Below are 12,508 nucleotides of genomic sequence, written 5' to 3'. Positions count from 1 at the left end.
CAGCTATGAAAGCAACTCAGAAGGCTGACATAGGAGGATCACAAGTTCAAAACCAGCCTCAGCAACTTAGTGAGGCTCTAAGTAACTTAGCAAGACCCTGCCTCAAAATAAAAAGAGCTAGGGATATAGTTCACTGGTTAAAAACCCTGGGTTCAAACTCTGGTACTAAACAAACAACAAAAAACAGAACAAGTTTTCCGAACTATGACCTTGTTGCCCTTGACTCATTCTTCACGATGACCTGCAGCAGGCTCTGTTGTATGGTGAGCCCTTCTAGGACTTTATAACACAGATGCTAGTAGGCTACCTTTACAGCATAAAGTTCTACTTGCCCTCAAGGAAGCCAAATCTCTTCTGAATTACATCTGTCAATTTGAAAATAGCCTTCTCACAAGAACGTTTTGCACCCTGGAGGCTAAGGAATTGATTGCCACACTGATCACTTGGACCTCACTGCAGAATAGCTTCAGTAAACTTCTGAGTGAGAAACAGTCAATTCAGGTGAATATACCATCAATGACAATTTCCTCTTCTTGGAAATTTGCACCATCAAATTGTTGCCACAAACCATGAAAAGGAAAGACTATTACTGAGTTTTGAAAGTTCTTTATGTAATCTGGATGTAAGTCCTTCATCAAACATGAGTTTTGTAAAGATTTTCTTCTAGTCAATGACATGTCCACTATCTCAAGTATTTTAGAAGAATAATAGTTTTTAAATTTTTTCTTTTCTTTTGTTTTTTTGGCCGTGCTAGGGATTGAACCCAGGGCCTTGTGCTTGCGACGTAAACACTCTACCAACTGAGTTTATCCCCAGTCCAGTTTTTAAATTTTGATGAAGTCTAATTTATCTTTTTTTCCCCTTCAATAGTGTAATATATAAGAAATTTTTGTATAACACAAGGTTACAAGGATCTTCTATATTTTTTTCTAGAAATTTCAGACTTTAGGCTTTACATTTAGGTCTATAATTCATTTCAAGTTAACTTTTACACAAAGTATAAGTTATGAAACAAAGTTTCTTTGTAGATGAGCCAGCGACTTAGGAGATGGAGGCAGGAGGATTGCAAATTCAAGACTAGCCTGAGGAACTTGGTGATATCCTGTCTCCAAATAAAAAAATAGAAAAGGGTTGGGGGCATAGCTCAGTGGTAGAGCACCCTGGGTTCAATTCCCAGTACCATACACAACACACGCATACATGGTATTTTTTGTAGATGAATAACTAGTTATTCCAATATCACTGGTTGAAAAGACTATTACTATTACCTTTACACCTTGGTTAAGAAAATTAGATGACCACATATGTGTAAGTGTACTTTTGAATTCTCTATTCTATTTCATTGACTGATTGGTTCAACCTATTCCAACACCAGACTGTTTAGATTACTGTAGCTTTATAATAAATCATGAAATTGGTAGTGTTAGCCCTTTATAACCTGGTAGGCAGATCCAGAGCAATGCTCCCTCTAAGGCTAATTATTTCTTACTTCTGAAATTACACCAAAGGTCACAAGAAACAGTATCTTGCTCTCAGTGAAGTTCTGCATGTCCTATGAATGGTTGTTCTTACTTTTTGTATCAGCAACTGCTCCTCATAAAACTGTTATGTAAACTATAAGTGGTGGTGCAAACACGTTAGGTTTTCTTATAAACTGACTATTTTCTCTCATGGTATAATCACACCCTCTGATCACTTATTCCCACATCTGTAAAACAAAGACTTTAATGACAAGAGCTGCATATTGGCTTTTGTTCACAAAGTACTTTATATATTTCATCTCATTTAATGATCCGGCCCATATCACTTAGATACTAAATAAATTGGAACTCTTGTATTGTACACTGACAGTAGGGATGAAATTCAGTGGGTGTGGAAAACAATATGGCAGTTGGTCAAAAAGTTAAACATAGTATTACCATATGCCTAGCAATTTCACTCTTCAGCATATACTCCAAAGAAATGAAAACTGTTATTCAAACAAATACATGTAGACACATGTTCACAACAGTACCGACATTAGTTTAAAGACACAAATAGCCCAAATCCAACAACTAATGAATGGATAAACAAATTATGGTGTATACATTCAGCATAGTATTATTCAACCATAGAAGGAATGAATTTCTGATAGACTCTATAAGAGGAATGAGATTTAAAAAACTATGTTAAGTGAGAAAGTTGACATGAAAGGTCACATATTATAAGGTTTCACTTATATGAAATGTCTAGAAAAGGTAAATCCATGCAGATAAAATGCAAAGTGATGGTTGTAGGGCTGATCAGGAGGACAAGAAAAAAAAACACTTATAAGATAGAGGGTTGTCTTTTGGAGTGATGAAAATAATTTGGAACTATAGGTAGTGGTTGCACTATACTGTAAATGTACTAATAGGTACTGAATTGTTCACTTTAAAATGGTTAATTTTACATTATGTGAATTTCACCATAAAAAGAAAACAACAACAACAAAAAAAACAGAGAAGTGGGAATGGTCACCCAGCTCTAAGATTCCACAAAACTGAATGATAGCTGTGAAAGAAATTAGAACATAGAGTCAATTTTCACTTATCTCTAATAACAAAAAGACAGTAGTCACAGATAATATCAACTGGCATACTTTAGAATAATCACACTTTATAAAACCAATAAGCATACTATTAATATGAACAAATAAATAAATAGTAAACACTGAAATGCTTTCTGTAATTTAACAGCAAATGCATTCTTTGAATATTTTTTTAAAGTACAGTTCAATTTGTAAAATTTCACCTGGAGGTTCAATGCTGTACACTTTGGACATAAATTATGTTTGAGTATGGCCAATACTGCAATACCCACATCAAGGGATCAAATATACAGAAGTAAGAGCCAGGGCCCAAGATTGATGGGCTAAAATAAAAGGAATGTTCTCCTCACCTTTGCCAGGCCAGAGAGGAGCTCTAGAGCTGCCAGTGATATGCTCATGTCTTGCCGCCACTGAGAATTGAGTCTTTGGGTGACGAGATGAATGCTGCGAATCAGGAGCCCGGCAGCTGAATCTGTATTAAGAGCTAGGATATAACCCCAATGCCACATCCCACAGGGAGGGAAAACAACTAAGCATTAGTAACGAGAAGCACAGCATTCCACCAGGCACAGACCACAGCAGTCACAGTGAGCACGACGGGCACCCACACAGCGCTATGCTTCCCGCCCCACTGGCCTGAGCTCCAGGCCTATCAGTGCACAAGGCACGCAAGCTGGGTCAGGGCAGCTTCTAGTCCCAGTCCACGAACTTTCACACAGACAACCAGGGGACTTGACAGTTTCAGTATCATGTTATAAAGATGTTAAGTCTTAAAATTTCTAAATTAACAACACATAGAGTGCTACATTTTCAAAAAGAATAATGAAAAGGCCATCAAGTATTTTCTTGGAATTTTACAGAGGAAGAATTCAACTTTTACAGCCCCTTCAGATGCTGGAAAGTACCTTAAGGCATCTGTTAAAATTTCTTACAGGGTTCAAACCATCAAAAATCACATGCAATGCCTTTTCAAACCCACTTTAACATTTAACTCTCTAAGACTACTTTAATACTTCTAAAAGAATTAAATAATCAAGCTACTACATTTTTATTTGGCTTCCAATTTTATATTTAAAAGTAAATATTACTGAGCTAATAGTAACTTAGGAAAAATTAAATTAGGACAAATTAAATTGAATTTACAAAGGAAGCTTTAGGGACATTATACCTGTCGATCCTATCAGAAAGAGGGCAGTGACAACAGAAAAAGGAATGATCATTAAAGAGAGACATTCATGCAACACTAACACAAAATCTGGATTTCTTAGTAAAAATATTTTGACATTACAAGCAGAGCTCACTAACACCAGTTCAAAATGCTGAACAAACAATAATCACTTCAAACATTTATATTAGAACACATGCAGTAAAGCAAAAATATCTTTTAAGTTACTTTAGAAAGCATGAATAAACAAATTTCCAACCTAGTGTATACCTAAATCTATATACACAATGAATAAGGTAGCAATTTAAATAACTTCCTTATAAATGCAATATTTAAATGTACTGAATATCCAAATATCCAACAACTGAATATCCAAATAATGACTTTATGTATCTGACATGTTATTGTAAACTTAAATCACAGAAACATGCCTCATGAACTCATGCCCCTGGTTCATGAATTTTCCAGATGATTAAAAAACTAAGCTTACATCTAAGAAACTAAAAATAATTCCAATTTTGTTGGATGAACACTCGCTAATTCACTGTTGGTATTTGTGTATAAAACCATAAAGGTATATAACCATAAATTCACTGAATCTATAAAGTAATTGCCCAAGATACAGGACATCACAAAACAGGATGCTCTGCTGGCAAATATCTTAGGGCAAATATGTTTCCTTACTCTTGCTTAAAATTTGTGACCAAAGGACCTAAATTAGGGCATAAGATATTGTAGGGTGCAAGTTTTAATATGGGGACAGATGCCCTCCTGGGTTCCCACTACTGCATGCTCCATCACTCCCCTTACCACACTGCAATAACAGATTGACTGGATATCTCTGTCATTAGCCTGTGAGTTCTGAGGCAGAGCCCACATCTTGACCCTGTATCACCAGCACATGAACAGAATCCTGATCATCTTTGAAATCTAATGAACTACCCCAAATACAACCACTAAAAGTTATACAGCTAAATAATGTTTTTTCTTAGTTTTTTTAGACTACTATCCTCTTTCCTATACTTATATATATATAACATTTTATTTTGTAGTTGTTTGTTTTAAAAGTCTGACAATTTAAATTTGTTTTCAGTTTTTTGTTTGTTTGTTTGTTTGTTTAACTTCATTTTATTTAGTTGTGTATGTGGCGCTGAGGCTCAAACCCAGTGCCTCATGCATGCTAGGCAAGCGTTCCACCCCTGAGTCACAAACCCAGCCCTTGATTTTAGTTTTTTTTAATAAATCTGAGAATTAAGGAAATTCTATAAAATTTTTTTAAAAAAGCTTACCATAATCCCTCAGGAGAGCCTGAGCAGGTCTCTCACTGTCAGGAGTTGTGGGCTCTGTGCTTCCACCACTTGCTGAACTAATACCACTATTAGTGCGACTATGACTCTTCAAGTTATTTTCTCCACCACCCTAGTCAAATGAAAATGAGTCAAGTATTTGGGGGTTCCACTAAATTTATAAGTATAAAAAGAAGTTAATTTTAAAAACTCTGTTGAAAAAATGGAATGTGACAACAAACAGCACAAATTGATGCACAAATGACAGGGGAATTAAAACTGCTGTGGGATTTCTGCACAGACACCATCTGCTAAAGGGCATGAAGGGTTTGATAGCTTTAGGCATATACTCAGGAATCTTCTTTGCTGTTGTTTACAAAGGGCCAGTCTGGGACCTTTTTTATCTTCACCAGACTTTACTAGCTAATGATTCTGGGTTCTTAAAGACAACACCCTACGTGCCTCCCAAACAAAACTTCAAAACAGGAATACAACTGTAAAACAAACAAAAAAACACATGTGCAAATAGCAGCAACTTGCAAATGTGGTTATATTATAAAACAAAGATAATAAATTTCCTTCACTTTTTCCCATACAAATATAATTCATTATATTGCAATCAGTAATTTTTTTTTTATATTTTGACACTGGGTCAGTATATCATTACTAAACATCTACCGGGACATTAATCTAATTTCCCTGATAATAATTTGATCATCCACTCACCCCAGTATACTCTATTAATTGCCCTACTCCCCAGCCTCTACTGCAGTATTAGGATCATATAACTTGAAGACAGAAACAAGAGGTACTGAAAGTCTCTGGGAAGTGTTTTTGATTTAAAACATTAGTGCTTTGGGGGACCTGGAAACTTAGGACCACAGGGGCTAGAAAGAGATCAAAAAGAGTTCTTACATGAATGAAATTTTGTAAAAATGAAACAAAAGACAAAATAAATAAATAAATAAATAGTTTTTACACTGAGATCAACTAGGGATAGCAGGAATTATGGGGTAGGAGGCCTTTCCTAGATTATTTAAGCTGGCTAACCAGAGTAGCAAAACAAGTAAGAGCTTTAAAGAGACAATTTCCAGGAATAAAACTGGATTTAGCTAGAGTCTGTGTCATAAAGAATCTCCTAGGGACCTGATGTATAGCCAATGAGACACCAAGAGGTAAAAAAACCTAAAAATATGATATTTTAAAATAGGATCCTTCTAACTCAATGAGCTGGATTTACAAACAAAATACCTTTAAAATTATAAGGACAGATATTCTGGAAGGTAATTAAGATAAAATTATTTCTGACAAAATTACTTGTAAAAAAAACAAAAAACAAAAAGATTACATGTTGTGTATTTCTTACCATCTCCATTTGGCAACCAATGGCTTCTAAAAGTGCAGAATCTTGAACAATATTTAACATTGCCCCTGCAATAGAAAAAAAAAAAAGCATTTTATATAAAATAAGTAATAAGAACACTAAAATGGCTCAGAAGATTAAGAGCAGAGGTAAGAACATGATTTTGGCTGCACATTCCTAAAATTCTCCAAAAATTACTAATAAATCCATTGACTGGTCAGCAAAGATATGCTTTATAAATCCCACAATTCTGATCTGCCCCCAAAGTTTTAAAATTCTAGGTTTCTAAAATTAATTCAAAAATCAAACCTTTGCTGTATATAAAAACGTGCCCACTGTCAGATGTTTTATAACTGGTGTGAAAGGTCAGGGGCTAGCATTTCAATTCTAAGGGTAATACAAACTAAGAAAAATATGGAATATTTTTAAAACCAAGTTGTAGTTTTTAAATGCAGGTTTCTGTAGATCAGGGTAAGGAACGTGGAGTTTACTCTAAGTGTAATGGGCAGCCAGTGGCATGGAGACTGGCCTTATCTAGCTTATCTTTTAGAACAATGATTCCAGATTAAGCGGAGAAGATATATTCTAGCAGGGCAGGAAAGGCAGCACAGAGACCAGGCAGGAGACTCTGATAATTAAATTATGTAATATTAAAAGAAGAATAGCTTAGACAAGGTTTCTAGGAGTGAGATGGTAAAAGTGATTGGGATGTATTTTGGAAGTAGTGTGGACAGAACTTAGGAGAAGACCTAGATGGAGAATAATTAGGGAAAGAGAAAAACTAAAGACAGGTGAGCCTTAATTGAGTAATTAGGTATAAGAGAGATGAGGAAGCAGACTGGTGAAAAGATTTAGGGCAAAGATGTGGGAGATAGGCAAGATAGGCCTGAGTTGCCTATCTTTTAGATATAAAGGTGCCGATGTATAGGCAGCTAGGAACACACCGAAACCCCCATCATACCATACTAAACTGGTTTTAATTTTATCTCATGTGTCACACGAAAAAAAAAAAGTGTTACAAGGAGGAGAGAGAGGTCAATCAAGTCAAATGCTGGTAAGATTATGGCAGCAACTTGATCATCAATTCTGACAAGACGGAAATCACAAGGACCTTTGATGTAAATTGATTCAGTGGAATGGTAGGGATAAAAGCCCTATCATAGTGATTTAAACAAATAATGAGAGGCCAGGAAAACTGAATACAGAAAACTTAAAACAGTTTTGACTTCAAGCGTAGCAGAGAATGGGGAAACAGCTAAAAGAGGTAAGGCATCCAGGGAGGTACATTTTAAGAGGGTAATGATAAGGCGTATTTGTATGCCAGTGTAAATAATCGAGTAAAAAGGAGAAACTGATCAGACAGAAAAGAAGAGTGAGGGCCTTGGGTAAGTGGGAATAGCATTTAGGACACAGGGGAGCAACATTCCAGCAAGCTGAGTCTACCTCTGTCTCTATCCCTACCACCTGCACCTTTGCTCCCTTCACTATGGCTACACCGGCATCTTTGCTTGCCTCAAACACAGGCTGTTCCAGGTTCTTTGCTACTGCTTTTCCCTCTGACTGGCATTCTCTTCATCCCAGGTATCTTCATGGCACTCTCTCTAATTAAAAGAGCCCTCTGATCTGCCATGTGGCACTCACACACAACCACCATTCTCTATCTCCATTCCCAACTTCGTTTTCCCTCCCATATAATATACTACCTTATTCATTATTTGCTCCTTGTCCTCACTAGAATGATTTTTGTTTATTTTGTTCCCTGCTGGATCCCACAGTCAAGGATGGTGCCTGGCACATAAAACATAACAGAACTCAAATATATGTTGTGAAAAAAGAAAGAATGAATTTTGGGTATGTTGCAGGTAGTCAGAAGAAACAATGAAGATGAGACAATTCTCTTATTTGAGACAGGCTCTTAGTATGTTAGGACGGGTCTTGAACTACTATTTTCCTGCCTTAGCCTCCTATACAAGCAAGCACCACTACATCCAGCTTGAGAAAATTCTCATCGAATGCATTTTTGCTGAAATATGCAGCAAGGTCATTAGCTAAGTGTAAGTCATAAGCAAAGGGCTGGAGATGTGGTGAGACAAATAGAAAAGTGAATTTACTCAGGAAATGTGGTAAAACTATCAAAAATTAAGAGCTACCTGAGATTTATAGTCATAAATCTGAAAAGGCTAGTCAGTCCTATTCTGATTTTTTTCCTCTAGCACTGCTCAAGCACTAAGGTACAAGTGTGAAATAAACAGGCAGTTTTAAGCAGAGGTGATGTTTAGAAATGTTAAAGAACATGAAATCTAAGTTGGGTAAGAAGGAAGAAGTGAGAAGCAGTGAAAAAAACGTAGGGTCAATGGATTAAAGGCTGGAGCAGGAATTGGCATGCCCTTTCTGTAAAGGGCCAGGAAGTAAAGATTTCAGATTGAGTATCATATGGTCTCTGTCACAACTATACAATTCTCCTGCTGTAGTACCAAAGCAACCACAGACAAAAACAACGTGACTGTGTTCCAATAAACTCCACTACAAAAATAGCAGCTCAGATTTGGCCTATAAACTGTAGTTTGCTAATCCCCGGGTGAGAAAATTGCCAGTGTATGAGCAAAATACACAAAATGAAAGGATAGAGGGTGATAAGAAATGGAACATTTGCAATCAAGAAAGCAATGATTTCCAGCATACTACAGTGACACATCAATGTTTATAACAGCTCAATTCACAACAGCGAAACTATGGTACTAACCTAGATGCCCTTCAACAGATGAACGGATAAAGAAAATGTGATGGGAATATTACTCAGTCTTAAATAAGAATGAAATTATGGCATTTGCAGGTAAATGGATGGAGCTGGAGAGTATCATGCTATGTAACATAAGACATTGCAGGTAAATGGATGGAACTGGAGAGTATCATGCTATGTGACATAAGTCAATCCCAAAAAACCAAAGGCTGAATGTTTTCTCTGATAAGTAGATGCTGATCCATAGTGAGGGGTAGGTAGGGAAGAATGAAGGAACTTTGGATTGCAGAGAGGGAAGTGAGGGAGGAGTGGGGCAGGTCAGGATGGGAAGACTGAGACAGACATTATTACCCTATATACCTGTATGAAAAGAAATTTTAAAAAAATATTTGTCACTGTCAAAAAAAAGTTAATGAAAATAAATAAATAAATAAATAAATAAATAGAAAGCAACGATTTCAGTTTCCAGTGGAATAAGAGCTACAGTAGGATCATGCCAGAAATGGCAGCACATGTCTATAATCCTAGTGATATGGGAGGCTAAGGCAGGAGGATCCCAAGTCAAAGTAACTTAGCATGACCCTGTCTCAAAATAAAATAAAAAGGTCTGGGGTTGGGTTGGGGTTGTGGCTCAGTGGTACAGTGCTTGCCTAGCATGTGTGAGGCAGTGGGTTCAATTCTTAGCACCACATAAATAAACAAAGGTCCACTGACAAAAAATTTTTTTTAAAAAACTAGGAGAGCCTACAGTTGTGCCTCAATGGTACAGCACCCCTAGCTTCAATTTCCAGTACCTTAAAAAAAAAGAAAAAAAAAAAAAAAAGAAACCTAGAATAGGATCATATGAAGGGTATGACACAAGTAGAGAAAGAGGAAAGATCAATGGTACTAAGGAAGACAAGGAACTGAGATGAGTGTTGGTTTAAGTGACCAATGTGTCTGTGTGGCCAGAAGAGGATGACGGTATCAGACTGGTATCAGTCTAAGATGAGACTAAGTACTGAGCAGCCTATTCAGAGTGTTCCTAACAGGCCCAAGGCAAAGTCCACTCCTTATTCCCAAAGGGCCACAGCTCAGTCATAACGACAGTCATTACCGCACAGGACTAAACATTTTATACACTGTTTTATTTCTGACAATTCCCTGCATGATAAACACTGTGTTTTCCACATCCTGGCTTAAATTTTTTTTCTATCAGATAAAATTTATGTGCAATTGCAAAATATACAATTTAAGTGGTGTGGAAGAATTCTCTGGCTTTGAATTTTTCTCCCTTTTTTCCCAAGTGTCTAAAACTTTGTCAACAATAGCATAAAAGAGGGTGTGTTAGAACCTCTGTTCATTCAACTCCTTTCCAAAATGAGTTACTCTTTTCACTGCCTAATACACTAAACTTCCTGAGCACACTCTCCAACCACTCCTGCCATCAACAATGAGCTGGCCACATCATTTCCTCCCCTGAAATTAAATTCTAACCATATTTCTGCCTATGTAAGTCCTGACTTTCCAGACATAATCTGACCCCTATTTCCCTCTATTAAGTCTTCTCTGTCCTTTTGCTTTCCTCTCTCTCAACCCTGAGAACACTTATCATAGTACACAACCAGTACTGCCCTGTTCCCTCATGGGACTAATTTGTGAGGGCAGACCAGCCTCTGTAATGAGACTAGCTCAAGAGGGAGATCCATGCCATCATGCCTCTAGTAGCCCCCAAGTACCTGCACGCTCTTGGCTTTGATGAAAAGTCAGAGGTATGGTAAGAAATGGGTACAGTCATCAAATGGAGAAGTAATATGGATCCAAAATATGGATTCTCATGGCAGCAGCCATAATAATGTGAAACCATGTAAGAGAGAATTAGTATTATTCAGAGACAACAGGAAACAAGAAGGAAAAGGGAAGCTGCCAACAAGAGCTATGCTACAATTTCTTCCCAGCAGGGTTCTGCTTGGCCTCCAGAATGATACCCAACCCTGAATTTTTTCACATGTAAGTAATGGGAAGAAAGAAGAGAAGGAAGAAAAAGGAAGAGAGAAGTAGAGAAACAGGGAGAAAGAAAAAGAAAGCAGAACTAAAAGGACCAACCAAGATAACAGAAAGGCTTTCCTTCCCTCACCAAACCTTATCTTTAAATGCTTTTATATCAAAAAGCAAACTCTGCCTCTGATTCAGAATAATAACTACATTAGGTTTAGATTCCTATCATTGACTTCTGTCTCTTAAATGTGCTTAGAATCAACTGTACCTGGAATTTCACTTTAAAAACATGTGAAGCTGGGTGTGGTGGCGCACGCCTGTAATTCCAGCAGCTCTGGAGCTGAGGCAGGAGGATCACAAGTTCAAAGCCAGCCTCAACAAAAGCAAGACCCTAAACAACTCAGTGAGACCCTGTCTCTGAATAAAATACAAAACAGGGCTGGGGATGTGGCTTAGTGGTCAAGTGCCCGTGAGTTCAATCCCTGGTTACCCACCCAATCCCAAAAACTCTATGTGAACACAAACCTAATATCATTTGGGTGTTGTTGGGGTCCGTTTCTGTTTGCAAGGCACCTATTAGTATATTCACAAGTCTCAACTTCAGGGACAGAAAAGTTATTGGTTTATCATAAGAAGAGCTGTCATCATTACTAAACTTTCCTTCCAGGACCACCTATGGAAAAAACAAACAATATTTAACATTAGCTGTTATGGTGCATTATGTCCATGTAAGAACAGCTAGAGAAGACAAAAACATCAGTCTAATAAGCAAGGTTTGCAATCTAATGCTAGCCAGTGTGCTACGTTTGTCAATAATTCACTCAACAGATGTTGTCAGATGTCATTAGGCTATAACCACTTGAAATGTAGGCCATGGCATGCTGCCAGTCCCCCACAAGAAACATCAGAACAAAGCACCTTCATTAATTTACTTGAATTTACTTGAATTAACTTGAGGGATGTGTTTTGTTTTTTAAATCCCCTGTTCCGTTTTTTAAATATAGTTTGACTTAAATTAGCACACAAAACAGAATACAGAATATAAAAAACTTTAATAAAATGTTACCTCAGATTTGACTGTGCCAAAATGATGAGGGAGGGGCAACAAAGAAAGTAGGATGTTAATGGAGGATCTTCTTAGTTCTGTTGGATTTACATAGTTTTTGAATTTTGAGAGTTCTCTGCCAAAAAATAAAAAGCTATTAGCATTTTTTAACTAAAGTGCATTATCAGCAACTGCTAAGTATATACTGTGCCAATTTTTCACAATCTAAGTATCATGTGTGTGTGCATGTATACTTCTATGTTAAACAATTATCAAACTAGAATTTAATTGATTGGCTGATTTCTTTATTTAAAATGTTAGGCCTACTCTACAAAGGTAGGACCTCTGGGCTGGGTTTGCTCT

General features: G+C 36.9%; 1 protein-coding gene across 10 annotated transcripts in view; it reads right to left on the bottom strand.

Annotated features, from left to right (window-relative positions):
- RALGAPB (Ral GTPase activating protein non-catalytic subunit beta) overlaps positions 1-12,508 on the bottom strand; it is a 101,263-nt gene that overhangs the window by 43,955 nt on the left and 44,800 nt on the right. For 7 of the 10 annotated variants that reach the window (XM_079126191.1, XM_079126192.1, XM_079126200.1 and 4 more), the window contains 5 exons: positions 12,167-12,281; positions 11,626-11,773; positions 6,387-6,451; positions 5,024-5,153; positions 2,920-3,053 (listed from right to left, as the gene is read on the bottom strand). In XM_079126191.1, the coding sequence (XP_078982317.1) occupies positions 2,920-3,053; positions 5,024-5,153; positions 6,387-6,451; positions 11,626-11,773; positions 12,167-12,281 (592 nt within the window). The remainder of the gene's footprint in view (positions 1-2,919; positions 3,054-5,023; positions 5,154-6,386; positions 6,452-11,625; positions 11,774-12,166; positions 12,282-12,508) is intronic. The other 3 variants (XM_079126194.1, XM_079126197.1, XM_079126199.1) reach the window with 1 other exon arrangement.

This window comes from Sciurus vulgaris (genome assembly GCF_902686455.1).
Source record: "Sciurus vulgaris genome assembly, chromosome: 2".
NCBI classification, from domain to species: domain Eukaryota; kingdom Metazoa; phylum Chordata; class Mammalia; order Rodentia; family Sciuridae; genus Sciurus; species Sciurus vulgaris.
This window is presented reverse-complemented; position numbering and strand designations above follow the sequence as displayed.